The sequence below is a fragment of the Bison bison genome, unplaced genomic scaffold (genome assembly GCF_000754665.1).
Source record: "Bison bison bison isolate TAMUID 2011002044 unplaced genomic scaffold, Bison_UMD1.0 scf7180017864068, whole genome shotgun sequence".
NCBI lineage: Eukaryota > Metazoa > Chordata > Mammalia > Artiodactyla > Bovidae > Bison > Bison bison.
Window position 1 is genome coordinate 5,647,764 of NW_011494640.1, and position 21,167 is coordinate 5,668,930.

The window sequence follows — 21,167 nt, forward strand, 5'->3', positions numbered from 1 at the left end:
TGTAGGAACTTTTCTTTCTTACTCAGGTTTGTTTTTACTGAATTTAATAATTATTTTGTTCTTTACCCTTTCTTGACCCCATCACTCAACTCCAGACTGATTACTGATTGTCTGCAAATGTTCTCAAGCTGTCTGTATGATTTTGTTTCATTTTCCTGAAGTAATGAGACCTCTGGATGGCTGCCCTTTTTATTTTATTGCATTATTGGTTATTACAAGATATTGGATATTATTTCCTATGCTATATAGTAAACCTCTGTTGCTTATCTGCTTTACATTTAGTAGTTTATAGCTGCTAGTCCCCTGCAGTCTGTACTTTGCCGCCCACACACACCCTGCCCTGCCTTTAGGCTTCCCAGGTGGTGCGGTGCTAAAGAATCCAGCTGCCAGTGCAGGAGTTGCGGGTTCAATTCCTGGTTCGGGAAGGTGCCCTGGAGAAGGAAATGGCAACCCACTCCAGTATTCTTGTCTGGAAAATGCCGTGGACAGAGGAGCCTGGCAGGCTATAGTCCATGGGTCACAAAGAGTCAGACACAACTGAGTATCTGAGCACATACGCACTTTTGGTAACCACAAGTTTGTTTTCTGTTTCTGTGAGTCTGTTTCTTTTTTGTATATACATTCATTTTTGTTATTTTTTTACATCCTGCATATATGTGATAGCATATTATATTTGTCCTTCTCTGTCTGACTTATGTCACTAAGCATCATATTCTCTAGGTTCATCTGTATACCTTCAGATGACATTATGTCATTCTTTTTTATGGCTGAGTAACAGTAGTGTGTGTGTACACATCACATTTCCCTACTCTTGTCATTTATTGACAGGCATTTTGGTTGCTTCTGTGTCTTGGCTGTTGAAAACAGTCCTGCTGTTTTTTTTTTTTTTCAATAGATACATGTCTTTCTGTCTGTGTCTCTGTCTCCCATTCAGAGTAAGTTTTCTTTTCTTGCAGAAACCTCTTATGTACTTTTTTGTGAGGTAGGTTTACTTTGCTTTTGACTTCATAGTAGGAACTTTATTAAAATTCTGGTAATTGCTGGCTGTCTCCTCATTAACGAGTAGGGAAACCAAGTACGTAACCTGTAAGCTCTGAGCACATAGATGAGATTTGACTGAGATTCTCTATCTAATGAACTAATTGGGTGATCATCATTTTTAGATCTTTTTTCTTTGGTAAAATTCCACAGGGAAGATTCTTTCAGACTCCTGCTTGGAGGTGAAAACCTTACTGCCAGAATTCTGGAGCTTAGTGGGAGAAGATGCCTAGGAAAGAGGCCATATGTCATCCAGTTGATCTATATATTCTTGATCACCTCCCCTCTCTCATTTTTGGTTTGGTGCACCTGTTTGCAACTGTGTACTTTAACCTAGAATTTCTGTATTTTGCACTTTCTGAAGAATAAAGATCTTAGGCATACCTGCCTCGGGAGAGTGACATTTACACAGCTGTACAAGTAGGGGAGGGGATCTAGACTCCGACAGCTCATAAACAGCCTGTGAACCAGTCCTTGGTTTAAACTCTGCAGTTGTCCCAGAGGTATTTGGTACCATCAACTCCTGGACCTTTGTGGGATTCTGAGTGTCAGTCTGATTGGTAGTTTATCTCCATTTTCTGCCTTCAGTCTTCTTGTCTTTCCCATGTATTTAGCACTGGAATTACTACTTTTTCATCTTCTGAAATTGTGTTGTGATAGTTGTCTCTGCCATTCTTCCCACCCTTGTGAATTTATGCCTCAGATCCTTTTAAAGCTATTTTAGTAGAGTTTCACTAGAAGACAGAAGCGAATGCATGTGTGGTCAGGTCTTTGTCTTTACCTAGAAGGCAGACAGTTTTCTATGTATATACATGTATTTTTATCAAGAGTAGAAGCTCACTCCACATGACAGTGGGTATTGCTTTTTGAGTGCCTGTTACAAGACCGGCTTCATACTAGATAGTTGACATACATTAAATTTCATTATCATGATGACACATGATAGTTATCCTTAGTGTTAGACACTTAGATAGTGTCATAGTTATCCATGTTTTAGGAATGAAGAAACCAGAGTGCTTTATCTGCCTAACTGATTTTAACTGACATTTTTCCTTTTAAAAAATAACCTATAAGTTATATCATTTTAATAGCATATGGATATACCTCTTAGCCCATTCCCATTTACATTGTTGTTGTAAACTTAAAAATTGATTCTAGCTCAGTAATTCATTATTTTCTTGTTAGGTCACTGGTTATTTTTCATTTAAATATTAATATATACTTTGAACTCCTCCCAGAAATATGAGTTTATATTCTCACTGTGTGCTGTGCTTAATAGCTCAGTCGTGTCTGATTCTTTGCAACCCCATGGACTGTAGCCCTCCAGGCTCCTCTGTCCTTGGGGATTCTCCAGGCAAGAATACTGGAATTGGTTGCCATGCCCTCCTTCAGGGGATTTTCCCAACCCAGGGATTGAACCCAGGTCTCCCACATTGCAGGCAGATTCTTTACCATCTAAGCTACCAGGGAACCCCCTATATTCTCACTGGCAGTGTAAAAATGCCAATTTGTTCACATCCTCATTAGCTAACATTGTGTTGCTGCAGTTTTTATTACTGTACTGATGTTTATTTAACCATTCCCTATTATTTAACATTTAGCGCTTTTCCAGTTTCTCATTATTACAGTGGTTAGACAAGTATCCTTGCACATTTCTAAGTTTTAATTCATGGCGTCAAATCAGTGCCTGCAATTGCTATGCATTGACTAGGAAATAAAAATTTGGCTTAGAAAATTCCACTTGGATTTTAGCTCACTGTCATTCATCTGCACAACTTATCTTTTATTGTTTCTGAGTGATTTTTAAATAAACATCTACGATCCCATATTATGTGGTTTATTTTTGTGAATTTCTTTTAGAAAAGTAGCCATTGATAGCAATGTATGTACTTGAACATCAGTTCAGTTCAGTCAGTCAGTCATGTCCAACTCTTTGCGACCCCATGGACTGCAGCATGCCAGGCTCCCTGTTCATCACAACCCCTGGAGTCAGTCAAACTCGTGTCCGTTGCATTGGTGATGCCATCCAACCATCTCATCCTCTGTCGTCCCCTTCTCCTCCCACCTTCAATCTTTCCCAGCATCAGGGTCTTTTCCAGTGAGTCGGTTCTTCGCATCAGGTGGCCAGAGTACTGGAGTTTCAGCTTCAGCCTCAGTCCTTCCGGTGAATATTCAGGACTGATCTCCTTTAGAATGGACTGGTTGGATCTCCTTGCAGTCCAAGGGACTCTCAAGAGTCTTCTCCAACACCACAGTTCAAAAGCATCAATTCTTTAGCGTGCAGCTTTCCTTATAATCCAACTCTCACATCCATACATGACTACTGGAAAAACCATCGAATGTCACACTTTCAAAATGTCACACTTCAGAAAAAAAGACTATTTTGAAGTCCTGGACTTTTTATAAATTAGTTTTGGTTAGGAATACTTCTTTGAAAAAGGGGGGGAAAAAAAAGTAAGACATACCTGTCTTTTAGAAAACAAATCAATTAGTTTTAAAAAAATACTGCTAGCTTCACCTTTATTCAGAGGAATAAAGATGATAGGAATATATTTAGGAACAAGTGCAGGTTTCCTTATACCAATACGTAGTTGATCCTTGAACAATAAGGAGGTTAGTCTGCATGTAACTCATAGTTGGCTATTCTTACCCACAGTTCTTCCACATCCTTGGATTCAACTAACTACAAAGTGTTTTGTCCTATAGTTATTTACTATTTATTGAACAGTATCTGAGTATAAGTGGACCGTGAATGGTTCAAAGGTCAAGAGCTTTGATACAAGATTTACACCTAACTTTATTATCAAAGACTTTGTGGATAAGAATATATTAATCTGACCCATGATAATTCTGGTTGCTGCTTAAAGTGGCATTGTAAAAATAAATGATAAGGTGCAGTTTTGCTGCATTACAGAGCCTGGGACAGAGAGGTGTATGTATGTGTTGTACACACACAACGGTAGGTTGTTGGCTTACACCTTTCCATGTTTCCTCCTTTATGAAAATCCTCCATATTTGACCAGTAGAATGATTGAAAACACTTTGGTTCTACAAACATACTTTTTTTTTTAATTGAAGGATAATTGCTTTACAGAATTTTGTGGTTTTCTGTCATACATCAAGAATCAGCCAGAGGTACACCCATGTCCCCTCCCTCCTGGACCTCTCTCCATACCCTTCAGCCTATTGCAGAGCCCCTGTTTGAATTCCCGAGTCATACAGCAAATTCCCATTGTCTATCTGTTTTACCCATGGTATTGTAAATTTCTATGTACTCTCTCCTTGTATCTCCCCTTCTCCCTCCTCCTCCCACCATGTCCACAGGTTTGTCTCTGTAACTGTTTCTCCATTGCTGCCCTGAAAATAAATTCATCAGTGCCATCTCTTCAGATTCCATATATATGTGTCAGAATACAATGTTTATATTTCTTTTTCTGACTTAATTGACTCTGTAGTATGGGTTCAAGTTTTCGTCCACCTCATTAGAACAGATCCAAATGTGTTCCTTTTTATGGCTGAGTAGTATTCCATTGTATGTATGTACCACAGCTTCATCTGTTGATGGACATCTAGGTTGCTTCCATGTTCTAGCTATTGTAAGTAGTGCTGCAGTGAACATTGGGGTACATGTGTCTTTTTCACTTTTGATTTCCTCAGGGTATATGTCTAGGAGTGGGATTGCTGGGTCATATGCTGGTTTTATTCCTAGCTTTTTAGGGAGTCTCCATACCGTCTTCCATAGTGGCTGTGTCAGTTTACATTCCCACCGGCAGTGCAAGACTGTTCCTTTTCTCCACACCCTCTCCAGCACTTACTGCTTGCAGACTTCATGATGATGGCCATTCTGACTGGTGTGAGGTGGTATCTCACTATGGTTTTGATTTGCATTTCTCTCATGATGAATGATGTTGAGCATCTTTTCATGTGCTTGTTAGCCATCTGTATGTCTTCTTTGGAGAAATGTCACTTCCAGTCCCTTTCCCACTTTTTGATCGGGTTGTTTGCTTTCCTGGTATTGAGTTGTATAAGATTCTTGTGTATTTTGGAAATTAATTCTTTATCATTTGTTGCCTTTGCTATTATTTTCTCCCATTCTGAGGGTTGTCGTTTCACCTTGTTTTCTACAAACATACTCTTTATACCGAGAGTTTTCGAGTTTTGTAAGTGAACTAGTAAAGCAAAATTTTAACACCTTGTCACAAGTATATTGAAGATGTAGTACTCAGTTCTGCTTCAGAACTAAGCTTAGAATGGTGTTGAATTATGCACTTTTAAGCAAGTCAGTTAATATTTTTGTGTATGAAAAACAATTATTATAGTAACTTTGTATCTGAAAGTGCTTTTGCAAATCTCCATAGCTTAACATTGTCAGTTTGCTGAATGGCCAAAAGAAGTTTAAGCTGTCCCTGAGGTTTCAGCTTCCTTTTCTCCAGAATTTATGACCTTTCTATGTTCTAAACACATTTTAGACTTTTGGAGGAATTTATATAGTTCTATAACAAAGTTTAGAGAGCAAAATATTTGAGGTTCTCTCTCTTAGTTTATCAGGCTGGATGGAGTCATGTCAATTAGCCTGAGAGTCATTTTACATTATGATATTATGACATCAATTATAAATATTTTTCTGTTCACTCTTGTTTTGACTTTTCTTTGCCCTACTTGTCTGTAACTTAGTACAGTTCTTTTAAAGTTTAACAACAAGAATGGATAGACCTTGTGACACAGCCATAGAAAAGGAATACCTATTTGCTGTAAAAAGGAATGGACCAATATGCGCAACAGCATGAGGTCATCCAAAACACTATGATTCCATTTGTGAGAAACTCCCAAGTAGGCAATAGCAACAGAAAAGAAGACCAGTGATTGCCAGAGATCTGAAGTGTGTGTGTGGGAGGGGGCATGGGGGATGTATTGCAGGGACCATAAAGGAACTTTTTAAAGTGATGGAAACGTTTGATATCTCAATTGCAGTGTTGGTTACACCAGTGAATATATTTGTCAAACTCATCGAACCCCATTTAAAATGAGTACATTTTATCATATGGAAATTACCTTTGAATGAAGTTTAAAAGAGAGTTTAAACACAGAAGTCTAAAATAGGGCATGAGTAGTGAAAGTGTCCAAAAGTATGCTGTCACCATGAATTAGTAGTAAAGCAGTAGGCCATAACGTTGTTAAATATTGAATGTCACAGAATAGTTGTGAAAATTTATGCTAGTGTCCATTACTATATATCATAGTATATTCAAAGACACTTCGGTATTACATGAATTGAGTCATATTCAGTTCAGTTCAGTGGCTCAGTCGTGTCCGACTCTTTGCGACCCCATGAACCGCAGCACACCAGGCCTCCGTGTCCATCACCAACTCCCAGAGTCCACCCAAACCCATGTCCATTGAATCGGTGATGCCATCCAACCATCTCCTCCTCTGTCGTCCCCTTCTCCTGCCCTCAGTCTTTCCCAGCGTCAGAGTCTTTTCCAATGAGTCAGCTCTTCGCATCAGGTGGCCAAAGTATTGGAGTTTCAGCTTCAACATCAGTCCTTCCAATGAACACCCAGGACTGATCTCCTTTAGGATGGCCTGGTTGGATCTCCTTGCAGTCCAAGGGACTCTCAAGAGTCTTCCCCAACACCATAGTTCAAAAGCATCAATTCTTTGGTGCTCAGCTTTCTTTATAGTCCAACTCTCACATCCATATATGACTACTGGAAAAACCAGAGCCTTGACTAGACGGACCTTTGTTGACAAAGTAACGTCTCTGCTCTTTAATGTGCTCTCTAGCTTGGTCATAACTTTCCTTCCAAGGAGCAAGCATCTTTTAATTTAATGGCTGCAATCACCATCTGCAGTGACAATAATTTACAGGTTTTTAAAGTGCTTTATAAGTGAAAGTGGCAAAAAGTGGAAAATGGAAGATAGATGGGGAAACAATGGAAACAGTGACAGAGTTTATTTTCTTGGGCTTCAGAATCACTGCAGATTATGATTGCAGCCATGAAATAAAAAGACGCTTGCTCTTGGAAAAAAAGCTATGACAAACCCAGACAGCATATTAAAAAGCCGAGACGTTACTTTGCCTACAAAGGTCCATCTAGTCAAGGTTATGGTTTTTCCAGTAGTCATGTTATGAATGTTCGAGTTGGACTTTAAAGAAAGCTGAGTGCAGAAGAATTGATGCTTTTGAACCGTGGTATTGGTGAAGACTCTTGAGAGTCCCTTGGACAGCAGGGAGATTAAGCCAGTTAATCCTAAAGGAAATCAGCCCTAAATATTCATTGGAAAGATTGATGCTGAAGCTCCAGTACTTTGGCCACCTAATGCAAAGAACTGACTCATTGGAAAAGACCCTGATGTTGGGAAAGATTGAAGGCAGGAGGAGAAGGGGATGATAGAGGGTGAGATGGTTGGATGGCATCACTGACTCAATGGACATGTGTTTGAGCAAGCTCTGGGAGTTGGTGAAGGGCAGGGAAGCCTGGCGTGCTACAGTCCATGGGCTCGCAGAGAGTCAGACGTGACTGAGCGGCTGAGCTGAACTGATAAGTCAAAGTACCTTACTTGTTTTTTTAATTGCAGTTTTAATGTAATGTGCACTGATGATTTTTTCCCTCTAAATTGAACATTTTTTGTCTGTTCCAGCTTCATTGCCTATTTTGGATAGAGATATAAGTAATATTTTCTGAAATACTTAATTTCTTAATTTTTTAAATGTTAAAAAATAGTGACATTATTAGCTGAACATATGAAGCTTACTCCATTAGCTGTCTGGGACTTCACAGGTGGCTCAGTGGTGAAGAATCTGCCTACCAAGGCAAGAGCCACAGGAAAGTCGAGTTCAGTCCCTAGGTCAGGAAGCTACCCTGGAGGAGGAAGTGGCAACCAACTCCAGTATTCTTGCGGGGATACTCATCTCATGGACAGAGGAGCCTGGCGAGCTACAACCCATGGGGCGGCAAAAAGTCAGACATGACTGAGCAACTGAGGAATCATTTCGCTCATAATCTGTCTACAGACCATGTCCATCTTTCAGATTTCAATGGAAAAAAAAATTAAAACTTGAGAAGAAACAGGTGATCTGGAGAATTGTTATTGTACATTTGGTCTCTGAGAACGTTAACGTCTGTTCAAGATGACCCCGAAGTTCTAATGAAATCTGGTCTGTTGACTTTGGAGATCTTCCACTGCTGGGGTTCTGTGTTTAGATAGAGCACACCACCCAGGGTGTTGTCATGTCATGTACGGCGTAGGGTAACAACATGGTTTGGGGAGGCGGCAGTTGAAAATGCTCTGGTGGCTTCCCCGTTGTTCATAAGATAACAAATAACTTTACATAGTTGCTATACCTTTTTAGAATCTGTTATCCTATAAAGATGTTAGATTCCAGATTATCATGTGAAGTGTTGTGCTTGTTTAACTTTCTCCCTCTAATTGTATAGTATTGTCTAAATTGGACATTCTAATAGGCTTCAGTTCAAATGTGTATTCCTTGCAGACGGGGTGGTGAAAGAAAACATTTTGTTCTTTTGTGGCCTTATTGATGAGCATTATAGAAACTAGGTGCCATGGGGTACTGCAAAGATAATGTAGCAATAAAGTGCTAAATGAAATACTGAAAGTCTTGAAATATATAGTATATATAAAAATTAAAAAAAAAACCTCTTCGCTTTAGTTAGTAGAGAAAAGCAGTGGAGGAGTAGAGATGTGATGGGAACTTTTTAAAGCGGAGGATTTGACGGATGAGGGACCATCACTCATGGTGTCGGAAAGCTTGAGTCAAGGTTAGGCCAGAGTGAGAAGACGTCTCCTTGGACAGTCATGCCAGGCACCGTAGGAACTTCCCCAGTGTGAGCTGGTGCAGTGAAGGCTGACCATGCAAGTAGACCTAGAGGCTGCTAGGGAGCCCATGAGAAGAGTCCGTGGAGTTTTGACCAGGATGGCGGCCTGAAGAATTTTGTCATTTTTAATTTAAGATGACTCCTTTAAACATGTCCCTCTTGCGTTTCACGTTTGTAGGTTTAAGAAAATCTACCAAGAAGCGCAGCGAATCCCCGCCTGCCGAGCTCCCCAGTTTGAGGCGGAGCACACGCCAAAAGACCACGGGCTCCTGCGCTAGTGCCAGGTAATAATTTGGGCCTGTCAGTGTGATATTAGTTCATTTCCTGGGTCCAGCTTTCCCCAAAGGCCTTCATTTTATGAGTTTTTAAAAAAATTTCATGAAAGTTTTCTTTTTGAAAATCGAGCAAAGAAATTCATTCTAAATAGAACTATTATTTCTGTGAATTCTTCCCCAATATTTAACTTAACTTTTTTTCCTTTTTTGCTAAGCTTTAATCATGCCTTTTTGGGGACAACACCTTTGTCTTCTGCCTTTTTCTCTGTTGTTTTACATTATTTGCACAGAGTTTCTGCCAGCAGTTGGACATTTGGTTGTTTTTGGAGTTCCTGTCTGCCAAAGAGCTCTCTAATAAGCATCTTTATGCAGATTCGGGTTATTTTTAAAGGTAGCTAAATTTCCCAGTTGTGTGATTAGTGGATCAAAAGGGATGCCTGTTGTAATGGCTGTAATATTGCTTAATTAGTTTCTAAAAGTGTTGGCATGAGTTATTGAGTTTAATGGGTGAGGGCGAGAGTTGTACTTCATTTTTATTTTGCCTTACAACACCCATCCTTAGGGGAAAATGTGGGTTTTGTTTGTGTTCTTTCATGTCTCCATTTTTCCCACTTTGAGCCCATTTTCAGAAAATCATCTACCTTTGACATACGACATAGTATATTATTTCCCATATTTTCATTAACTGATTGAGAATCTTAGGTTGAAGTTAAAAAAACCTTGTTACTCCAGTTTCACGTCAGATTTTCAGGATTGGTCAGTTCTGGTGTTGTGCTGCTAATTATCACAACCATATGGGACTTCTCCCTCCTTTATGTGTAATTTGCTCCTTTTGTATATAGTTTCTTGTCTTTACTAAATGTGCCAAAAACCAGTGATGGCGTGGGTGATTTTTAGTTTGCTTTTCCCATCTCAGGTCAGTTGAAAGGTTTAGTGCTTCTTTGGTTCTTCTCTAAGGTAATCAACTTCATACCTTTGACTGCTGGTACAGTAATAACATAAGGAAACAGAATGACTTGTTGCCTAATAATAAGTCATAAGGAAAGGACTCTAGGCCCTTTAAGCTCTGCTTTTCCACTTGTTTTTCTGGTTCTATTAGGATTGTTTAAAATATTGTTTAAATATCTGGAGTTAGTACACCTGTTTGCCTTTAAATTTTGTTGGCAGTACTTTTATGAGGACCTCTGAGATGATTTCTTGGTTTTTCAGGGCTTTTGCCCTATTTTGGACCAAACTTTGAATCCAGGTTACCCAAAGTTTAATTGTCTTAGATATAACCTGAATTCACTGTGGTTAAAAATTAAGTTTGAACTGTTCATGGAGTCAGGTAGTCTAGTGTCCTGTCTTTCTTGGCAGCCTTCTTTACTTCTCCTCTGGAGCACTGTCTTAATGTACTAGGAGTTATTTACTTACATGCTGCACACAAGCTGTCTACCCCCCTGTCTGCAGCGTTCTTCATCTCAGGCTTTTCTGAATTTGCTGAAATTCTCCTAAATTTAGTATTTTCATAGCCTCTCACAGCTGCAGTTTCATTGCCCTGTAGACTGACACACTTGAGGGCAGCAACCAAATGTTCAGCACAGAGCGTGTCACATGATTGATGCAAAGTAAATGTTAAATAAGTGACTTAATTTGAATCGCAGTAATTTGTAGCTTGGTAATTTGGGTTTGGAATGAGGGTTTTTTTTTCCCTAAAGGAAAGACTGGCTGAGTAAATCCCTGTTTAGGGGCATACTTTTTTTTTTTTTTTTAACTAATTGGAAGAATAAACTCTCCTACAACTCTGGTAATTCAGCCTTCATTTCCAGGGCACTTAAGCCTGCTTCCTCCTTGTTCTTTACCAAGCAGCATTATTCATTGTAGCTTGACTGTAGTCTAAAACATTTCTTTAGTAGTAGGTTTTTGCACTTCCAAGGTCATTTGGGGGAGCTGCGGTTTAAAGTTGTAATAATTTGGAAGTCTTTTGTCTATGCATGATTTGCTTACTGATTTCACTTATTAAAATAGAAAAAGTGTCAATGAAATGTAGTTTGCTTCATGATAAATGACTAATAATTCTTTTTTCCGCATCTTATAGTAATGCCTCAGTGTGAAGCAGGTGTGTTCCCAGATTTAATCTGTACCTATCTATAAATATTGAATATTTAGTTCTTTATTTTAAAGGAGAAGCTATTGTCCATGATGAGGATAGTAACTTTTTTGATGATGTAAGTCATCTGGGACTTAAGGGATGGGGATTTTGCCTATTGTCGTCTCTCTTCTTACCCGTCCCCCATTTTCAACTATCAATCTGAAACTCCATGTATTGATCCACTATTTACCCAAGAATTAGAGATCTATTTTGAATGAATTGTTTCTGCTAAAGGAATCACTTTTCCATTTAGTTGGAAGTGTTTAAAGATCACTTCTGTCTGAAAGGATGACAACAGCTCATAGCCTCACAAAAGCTTGTATTGTCAACGTGATATAGCTTGGAAGAGTTTTAAATATACAAAGTCTTGGTTGTTACCCATAGTGATTTTCTGCAACAATTTTTATGTAAAAAGAAGAAACTCGCTTTGTGTTCCATGCATTGGAGCTTTGTGCTGTGTGGACATTGCTCCTGGTCACTGGGAGCGCTGCCTATGATGGCATTTTTCTGTCGTAGTCGGCGAGGCTCTGGCCTGGGCAAAAGAGGAGCAGCTGAAGCTCGTCGACAGGAGAAGATGGCCGACCCTGAAGGCAACCAGGAGACGGTGAACTCTTCAGCTGCACGGACAGACGAGACTCCCCAAGGAGCAGCAGGTAGATTGGCACTTCTTAGGCCTAAAATGTGTTTATGTATCTTCCAGCTTTATTTGGAGATAAATTACTATTTAGGTATACGAGGTATAATGGAAAAGAGGCGACAGCTACATCTTAAGGTGTTAATAACCATCAAACTTGTTGTTTTCTTTCGTTTTATAGATTTGGTTTTTGATTAGTTGTATTCATTTGTTTTTTGTATAATTTTTTTTTCCAAATCCAAATTGGTATTAACTAAGTTCAAAGGGCTTTTAAGAAGCAGAAACTCTCTTTCTGTTTAAGCTTCTTAAACATCGATCAGTACATATAATAGTCGCCTGCTGATTTGCTTGAAAAAATTAAATTCATAATAAAAATGTATCGATATAGTTTAAATTGCTTCATAAATGTGCAGATTTTAATTTAGAGTGTTATAGTCTGTTAAAAATAAGTATTTGGTTTGAACCTAACAGCTTTAAGAATAATATTATTCCTATTTTTATGGGTTTTTTATTCTTGATATCTTAGCACAGCAAAAATTAAGTCACCCCACTCCAAGTATGTATCCATTACCAATACATAAAGCAGGCTAAGACTTCAGTGTTTGATTGTGGCTAACAAGTTTAAGAAGTAGTTTGTTATAAGCATTTGTCACTACTATTAAAACAGATACAAAAATATTAGAATTCAGCATTATGAACATATGGTTATAAGTCCCTTAAATCTAGATAATATGTGTAACTTTAGGTGTAGGCATATATATTCTTTCTTTTGAATGAAGTTCTTTCATGTATTATTATTTAATATCAGAATATGTGCCAGTTTCCTTTATTGCCTACAGTCGCTCATATGTTCTGGTTTGACAGGAAGGTTCTGGTTTGCCCACTACTGTCCATGTTTTTTGCCTTTTTCTGTCCAGCTTAACATCTTTACCAACCAGTCTTTCCTGGTTTTGTATAGTAAACTACATGGTGAACTGAACAGCATCTCATCTGGTAGTGCCTTTTTCCTAGAATAGTTTTTCTGAAGGGTTAAGTGGTAGAGTTTTGGGAAAATAAAGTACATTGCACGTGCAGCTCGTTGAAGCTCTGCATAACACAGCTGATGCTTCAAGTCTGAATATGAAAGTGGAGCAATTCCTATGTGGATGACTCTTCGAGATGGAGCTGCTGAGTGTGTTGTTAAAGTGGACTCATTATGATAATTATAATAGCTAACATTTACACAGGGTACACCCCATTGCATACACACTATTAAGCATTTTACATGTATTCTCATTTAATATTTGGAGCAACCTGCTGAGGTGTGAGCACTGTTATCCTCATTTATAAATGAGGAAAATTGAAATGCACAATGGTTAAGCTTGCTAGGATTACAGGCCTGGATGTGTGACTCTTGAAGTGCACAGTCGTAACAACAGCTGTGTTGTTCTGCTTCCCTATGGTTACTAGTTGGTTTAATTCATATGAGTGTAATTGGAGGCCAGAATGAGGGGGCGGTGAGTAAAATTGTGTTCCCTGGTATATTCACCTAAGAAGACGAAGGCTTTAAGGGATTTCATAAGATTGCCCTCCTTAAAGGCCTGCCTCCATATTTGAAATCAGAGTGTAATCTCGGTATTGTCCAAGTTTATGTCAAGGATACATGTGGCCTGTTTGCTGATGTTAGAAAGCACTAACTTGATTACGTTTTGGAGGCTGCATTGTATACCATAGGGCTTTCTCTGCCAGTTCACTCAGGTAGTTCTAGAGGAAGAGGCAAACTTCTTACAAGCTCTATATTAAGTTCTTCAGTGTAATGTGCTTTAGTTTTTCAGTATATAAAATTGAAATTTAAAGAAAATTATAACACTCTTAAGTTTGTGTTGAATATTAATTGATGGTGTTAGTTTAGAGCATCTTTTAGCATGCACCCGTATAATGTGTAATTATATTCTGAACAACCATTCTTTTGGCCTTGCTCAAAAGTTTTTATGACACTAAGAATGTATTCTTGTTGCCTCCTGTACTTGGGTATCTGGCAAACCCTTAGCCATTCCCGTGAAGTAAAAGTGAATTCTGTCAGCTTTAACTGTATATTGGAAACTGCCTTACATGGTACTGTGATGATATGCAGAGACTCTATGGGCAAGATACCAATTTAAAAGAACAGATTGATGTCTCTTAAAATCTGAGATTGGATTTTTTTTTTTTCTGCTTGATAACCTTGTTTTTATTAATACATTGTGTCTGGGGATGGATTTTGTGTGTATTGCCCAACATTTGATGTGTTCATTGAAGAGCTGTGTCACTGACTCCTAGGAATGGAATACGTTTCCTTACCTGCATGACTACAAACAGCACTCATAGGCTAAGCTAGTTTGGCTTATCTAATTTTGTAAAACTTAAAAAAGGGAGCTACAGTAGGCAAATGCTTATTAATATTTGCTTTCAAAGATATGGCTAGCTCAGCTGGTAAAGAATCTGCCTGCAATGCGGGAGACCCTGGTTCTATTCTTGGGTTGGAAAGATCCCCAGGAGAAAAGGGATAGGCTGCCCACACCACTATTCTCCCTGAGGGCTCAGGTGGTTAAAAAATCCACCTGCAAAGTGGGTGACCTGGGTTTGATCCCTGGGTTGGGAAGATCCCCTGGAGGAGGGCATGGCAATCCACTCCAGTATTCTTGCCTGGAGAATCCACATGGTCAGAGGAACCTGGCGGACTCTAGTCTGTGGGGTCGCAAAGAGTTGGACACGACTGAATAACTAAGCACAACACATACATCAAAGGTATGGCAGCTTGAAAGGATCTTTCGCTTTGGGTTCAATGATTTGTGTCCAAATAGGCACTCATCTCAATTAAAAGTGAGAATATCCCTGCTCCTTCTTGTAGAGGATCTGTGGCTCCCTGAAGCTTGGGACCTCACTATAATAATCTTAAAAGCTCTTTTAATTCTCTGCTTTTACAAGTTTTATGTCTTGGTTAAGGTCTTTGTAGCAGGGCAGTTTGAGATATTTATTATTCATTATGTAAATTCTTAGAATACTCTTTTAAGAAGTAACTTAAACCTTTAAAATCATAAGTTGTAAATCTGTAGAATGGTTTAAAGTAAAACCAGCAGACCCTCTTATAAAACCCTCCAACATTACCTTACCGAACTTTTATGTTTTTTCTTAAAAAATATGTGGTTCCAGAGTATGCTTTTTGAGGGGAAGAGAATACATAACAGCAATTTTGTCTGTCACAACTTTGATTTCCACAGTTTGTAAAAGTTTCAGGGCAAGTTTAAGAGCCACTTTGCTAAGTTTAGTAATAATTGGAAACCAATAGCAGAATTTGTTAACATGGTTTTCGTATCATGTGAAAGAGCCAGTGTACATAAATTAAAAATTAGTACTGAAAAATATATTGAAGGTGCTGATAGTGTATAGTTAATAAGAGTACAGCTTGTAAAGTCAGACTTCTGGGTTCAGATCTCATATCCGTTGTTAGTTGTCTGATCTTGAGCAAGTACACACAAAGCCTAGGTTTCCTCTTGTAATACCTCTTTGTTTGGTTGGGAGGAAACATATGGACACATTCTCCATGGAGTTAGCATTTAGTTAGTACCTTTGAGCAGCATTACAAAGTATAGTGATGGTTATTTCCTTTTTTGTTTTATTTATTTTTTTTGTTTTCAACAGGTATGAAGTGTACTAAACTCTGATACTCTTTAATATTACCATTTCTTCTTAGCCTGTAACTCTGATCCAGGGGGTTGCCAGCATTTTCTGTAAAGGCCAGATAATTGATGTTTTAAGCTTTATATAAGCTCTGTTGGAACCACTGTGTGGTTGTAGCACAAAAGTAGCCACAGTTAATAGGTAAATTAATGAGTTTGGGTATATTTTAACAAAATTTTATTGACATAGTGATGTGCTAGACTGGATTTGGCCTGTGGACCACAGTGTGCTGATTCCTGTTCTAAACCATACTTTTTTTCTTTTATTTTTTTTACAAGCTTAAAAAAAATTCTAGTGAAATGATAGGATACTTAAATGAGGAGTGAAAAAAAATATCATGAAAACATGGAGTTGATGGCTGATATATTAGCATCTCTTTCTTCAGAAAAATTTGGTATATTCACATAGGTGATCCATGTGCCTCTTTTAATAATGACAAAATTATTCATCTTGGCTTGTGTTCTTCTGTCATTAATCTGTCACATGGACATAGTAAAGTATTGTGGATGATGTGGTCATACATAGATGAATTGTTTGTACAAAAAGTGCTTTGGGACTCAACAGACACTGAGAGGAAGGGGCAGTAAAACTGCTAGTTTTACAGGAATATATTTTCATCTCTTGGTCAGATTTGTAATATAATCAACCACTGTTTACTTAGACTGAAGTATTGATCAGGTTAGCATTTTGGGTAGTAGAAGCCTTCTGAATCTGACTTCTTCTTTCCTTTGTTTTGACATATTGGTTGCTTTCTCTTTTGTACTTAAATTTAATTAAGTGTTTTGTGGTCTTCTGTTAGTTGTAATGTATATCTTCAGTGTTTTGCCCTGAAAATAAGAAAGCATAATCTTTGCATACTCTTGAAGTGGAAGAAAACATGGCAAATGATTGTTTCAAGACTAGTCCAGAAATAGAGCAGACTGAAGAAGGCACACATCCCTGTGGAACATTTTCCCTGTGTTATGTTTGTGATTATTTGCCTGTTTATTAAATATCACAGTGGCTTTAGCCGTGTTACATTTATGGACTTTTCATAGAGTTCAGAATAAGACTGAATTGAGGAGCAGTTTGAAAGACAGGAGGAAACAGTGACAATCATATATGAGTGAAACGCAAGGCTTGTATGTTAGGTTTGTTTCTGTTGTCGTCAAGCCATCTTTTTTCCACAAAAGCTACATGATGAAGTCTAGAAGAACAGCTGGTGTGCAGTGTACATGTTTGCCTTTAATGTAGTATTGTCGGTAAAACTCTGCTTTTTCTTTTTAAAGATAAACCAGACATAATGAGTTTTAAATATTCCTCTCCTAACCCTCACCTTCTCCACCCACCCCCACCCCACCCCACCCCACCCCCCAGCCTCTAGTTCTGTTGCAGGGGCTGTGGGCATGACCACCTCTGGGGAGAGCGAATCTGATGACTCCGAGATGGGACGGTTACAAGGTAAAGACTGTTATCAAGCTTATACAAAGCCATGGTCATGGGCTGCCTGTCACTGTGCTCTTTGTTGAAATTAATTTGAATAAGCTCATATAACTATAATCTAGCAGTGCCCACCCATATCTCCAAAAAAAGCTCTTGATTTACTGATTTGGAATTGGAAGATGACCCATTTGTTTCTTCATCTTTGCTATTTAGATAGATAAAATCTTACATAGTATATTTTTTGTTGTTAATTTTTTTCTCCATTATGGTTACATATGCAGCTAGTAATCAGTTAAGGATCATACTGAAAAGGGGTTGCTTCATATATTGTTCTCTGGTACCTAATAACAGCACATCTGGTAGGATGCTTTTTTGCTGTATTCTTTTGTGTTCTTGATCAGCTGTTTCAAAATAATGTACAGTGTATACATAAATTCCAGGCATTATAATGTTGTAAGCGCTTTTTTAAAAGCAGCTTCATATTATGTATACATTGTTTATAAGTACATGAGTATGTATTTTTATTGTCTTCAGTTGTTTATCCAGTCGGTCCCCAATGTGAGGCTTACAAGAAACATTAATGAATGAGTTTCAGATAGTCTTTTTGACTGAAACTCTCATGAACAGTTTTTCTCATTTTTGGAAACTGATAAAAATTATTTTTCCTATGTTTTTAGAGAATCTCATCGTATCTGATTAGGTAATAGAATAAAAACAGAGCAAATGTGCTTAACATATAATTCTTCAAAATAAATGTTTACTTTAGGTTTTTCTTGGACTATTTACGTGGTCCCTGGTGGCATTAATGTTTAATATCTCCATAAAACTTTAAGATGCCCTGGAGTTGATACATATGGGTGTTGTAATTTATAGTAATTGCATTAGTATATATAAGTGTGGTTTTGAAAAGTTTCTTGTACCTTCTCTTTTTTAATTTTATTTTTATTGGAGGTTAATTACTTTACAATATTGTAGTGGTTTTTGCCATACATTGACATGAATCAGCCATGAGTGTACATGTGTTCCCCATCCTGAACCCCCTTCCTACCTCCCTCCCCATCCAGTCCCTCAGAGTCATCCCAGTGCACCAGCCCTGAGCACCCTGTCTCATGCATTGAACCTGGACTGGCGATCTGTTTCACATATGATAATATATCATGTAGCTTCTCTTAAAGTTTAAAATTTAAACTAGAATTGTTTAAACGAATTACATGATGAATCAGTTGTTGGAAGCTTCTAGATGAGGTAAGTTGTATTAACAACTCAACTGTTTCTCCTGCTCTGCTCTTTTCCTTAGCTCTGTTAGAGGCCAGGGGTCTTCCCCCTCACCTGTTTGGTCCTCTTGGTCCTCGGATGTCACAGCTTTTCCATAGAACAATTGGAAGCGGAGCTAGTAAGTGAATACTTTTAAATTTGTCCTCTCCTCAAAACTCTTTATTAGTTGATTGCTGTTCTTAAACTGTTTATCTATTCATATAGGAGAGTTTTCACATAGGGACTTTACATGAACTTTAACCTATTTTTAAAAATAGAGCTTGTGCATATTCTTACCTTAAATAATACCAACTCTTCAAGATTTTCTTCTATCCTTTTATGTTTGATTACTAAATTGGAGCCACTGAAAAACCATCCAAAGTTAACAGCAAGACCCTTTTTTTGAGCTGTAGAGGAGTAAAGACTCTCAGGTGATGACTTCGGTTATTGTAACATCTGATTGCGTGATTTGCATAGATTCATGTCTTGTGTTTTTTATGGTATAATAAAATTTAACCCAATAGGCAGTTGATTATACAGTGAGCCCAAGAGGAAAGATTTCTCAGCAGAATAACCAGTAACTAAACCCAGAAATCTTATCATATATGGTAGACATAAGAGTGACTCTTTAAGTCTTAGTTTGTAACTAAGAGTATGATTTTACATAATTACAAATTCCATTAAATTCTGTTTGGTATAGAATACTACCTTTAGCTTCCTTAAGCAGTAAAAAAATTTACATTTAAGCATTTTTTAAAATTGAAATATAATTGATTTATAGTATTGTATTAATTTCTGATGTACATCAAATTGACTCAGTTATACATACATTCTTTTTTACATACATATATACATTCTGTTTTACTTATCTATAATGTTTCCATAGAGTCAGTAGGCTATTGGCAGATTTCAGTCTTAATTTCAAAAACTTCTAAAGTGTACCGAAGCTTATTAGCTCTGAACTTAAAAATACATATTCATACAATTTTCAATAAAATATTCTTTTTTTTAAAATAATGCAGTGTGTGTATATGTGTTCATATATGTGTGCTTGAATTTTTTTTTTCATTATTTATATATGTTATTGAAGTATAGTTGACTTATGTTTCAGGTACATAGCAAAGGTGATTCAGTTATACATATACACATTTATTTTCAGATTATTTTCTATTGGTTACTATAAGATATTGGCTGTAGTGAGCTTCCCTGGTGGCTCAGACTGGTTAGAAATCCGCATGCAATATGAGATACCTGGGTTCGATCCTTGGGTTGGGCAGATCCCCTGAAGGAGGGCATGACAACCCACTCCAGTATTCTTGCCTGGAGAATCCCCATGGACTGAGAAGCCTGGCGGCCTACAGTCCCTGGGGTCACAAAGAGTCAGACATGACTGAGCGACTAAGCATATACTCACACGGTGTATACTGTAAATCTTTGTTGATTGTTGCACATCTCTTTTTTTAAGTTGTTGACTTAATATGAATAGAAGGCTAGATTTCTAATGTACTTGCATCTCAACTTGATCTTACGGAAAAACTTGAACTTTTTGACCAACCAAATACCTGAGGGTTTCAAGAAGCAGTTGGTATTATTGTTTTTATTTTCTTTTGCTTTTATTGCCCTGTTACTCGTCTCTCAAATAACACTCTCCTGCAGAGTTCTCGAGGACCCTGGAAAATTGATTTTTTTATTCAGTGTCATTTATGAGGCACTGGGATTGTTCAGAGTCATGAATAGGATGATAAGCAGAGTTGTTTCCCACATGGAAGCTTCCCTGTTAGAGTGTGACCCTTGTAGTAAAGAAGACAGTCATTACATTGTAAAATTTCAGGTAGTGTCATTACAGTGAAGGAAAGCAATGCAGAGAATGGAAGGAGATTGCTGGTGTGGTGATAGGCTGGTTAGAGAAACCTTCTCAGGTGTGGAGATTTTGTGTTGAATAAAACGAAGAGAGAAAACCAGATTTGCTGAGGATCTGAAGGAAGAAGGAAGTGCACGGCCAGAGATGGAAATAAGTCTGGCCTGCTCATTAGACTGCGGGAGGGGCATAGGAAGGTGAAAGAAAAGTGGTAGAAGATGAAACCTCAGAGGTAAAGGTACTTGGCAGGTCATGTTAGACCTTTGCAGGCCAGCAGCAAATGTGGGGTTTATCCTAAGGATAATGAGGATTTATCTTTATTATGAAAAAGATCAAACAGATGAAAGTTGAAAGTATTAGTAGTATAATAACTTCCATAAGCTCATCAACAATTATCAGTCCACACAGCCATTGTTTCATTTATACCCTTAATTCTTCTCCCCGCTCCCAAGACTTTTTTTTTTAACTTATTCACCTGGATATATTTGAATTTCTAACTATAAAAGTAAGGATATTAACATTTTTAGACAGTGTTCTGGTTATATTAAGATCTATACTTTGCCATAAGTTAATGTGTGTGTGTGTGTGTGTTTTAATAGAAATTTGATTTCATTTATTTTGCCACTTCATTTATTTTGGGGGAAATTTTTTTCTGGAGAGAAAAATTGTTGCAGGGCTACCTAAGCATATTATCATTAAACATCAGAACTCCATATTAAGGCTTGACTATTGCACGTGGGGGAGAAGGCAATGGCACCCCACTCCAGTACTGTTGCCCGGAAAATCCCATGGATGGAGGAGCCTGGTAGGCTGCAGTCCATGGGGTCGCTAAGAGTCTGGCACGACTGAGCGACTTCACTTTCACTTTTCATTTTCACACATTGGAGAAGGAAATGGCAACCCATTCCAATGTTCTTGCCTGGAGAATCCCAGGGATGGAGGAGCTTGGTGGGCTGCCGTCTATGGGGTCACACAGAGTCGGGCACGACTGAAGCAACGTAGCAGCAGTAGCAGCAGC

General features: G+C 38.0%; 1 protein-coding gene across 8 annotated transcripts in view; it reads left to right on the forward strand.

Annotated features, from left to right (window-relative positions):
• The window catches only part of TRIP12 (thyroid hormone receptor interactor 12), a 154,623-nt gene that overhangs the window by 66,887 nt on the left and 66,569 nt on the right, over positions 1 to 21,167 (forward strand). For all 8 annotated transcript variants that reach the window (XM_010837012.1, XM_010837015.1, XM_010837013.1 and 5 more), the window contains 4 exons: positions 9,055 to 9,160; positions 11,799 to 11,935; positions 16,972 to 17,055; positions 18,335 to 18,430. In XM_010837012.1, the coding sequence (XP_010835314.1) occupies positions 9,055 to 9,160; positions 11,799 to 11,935; positions 16,972 to 17,055; positions 18,335 to 18,430 (423 nt within the window). The remainder of the gene's footprint in view (positions 1 to 9,054; positions 9,161 to 11,798; positions 11,936 to 16,971; positions 17,056 to 18,334; positions 18,431 to 21,167) is intronic.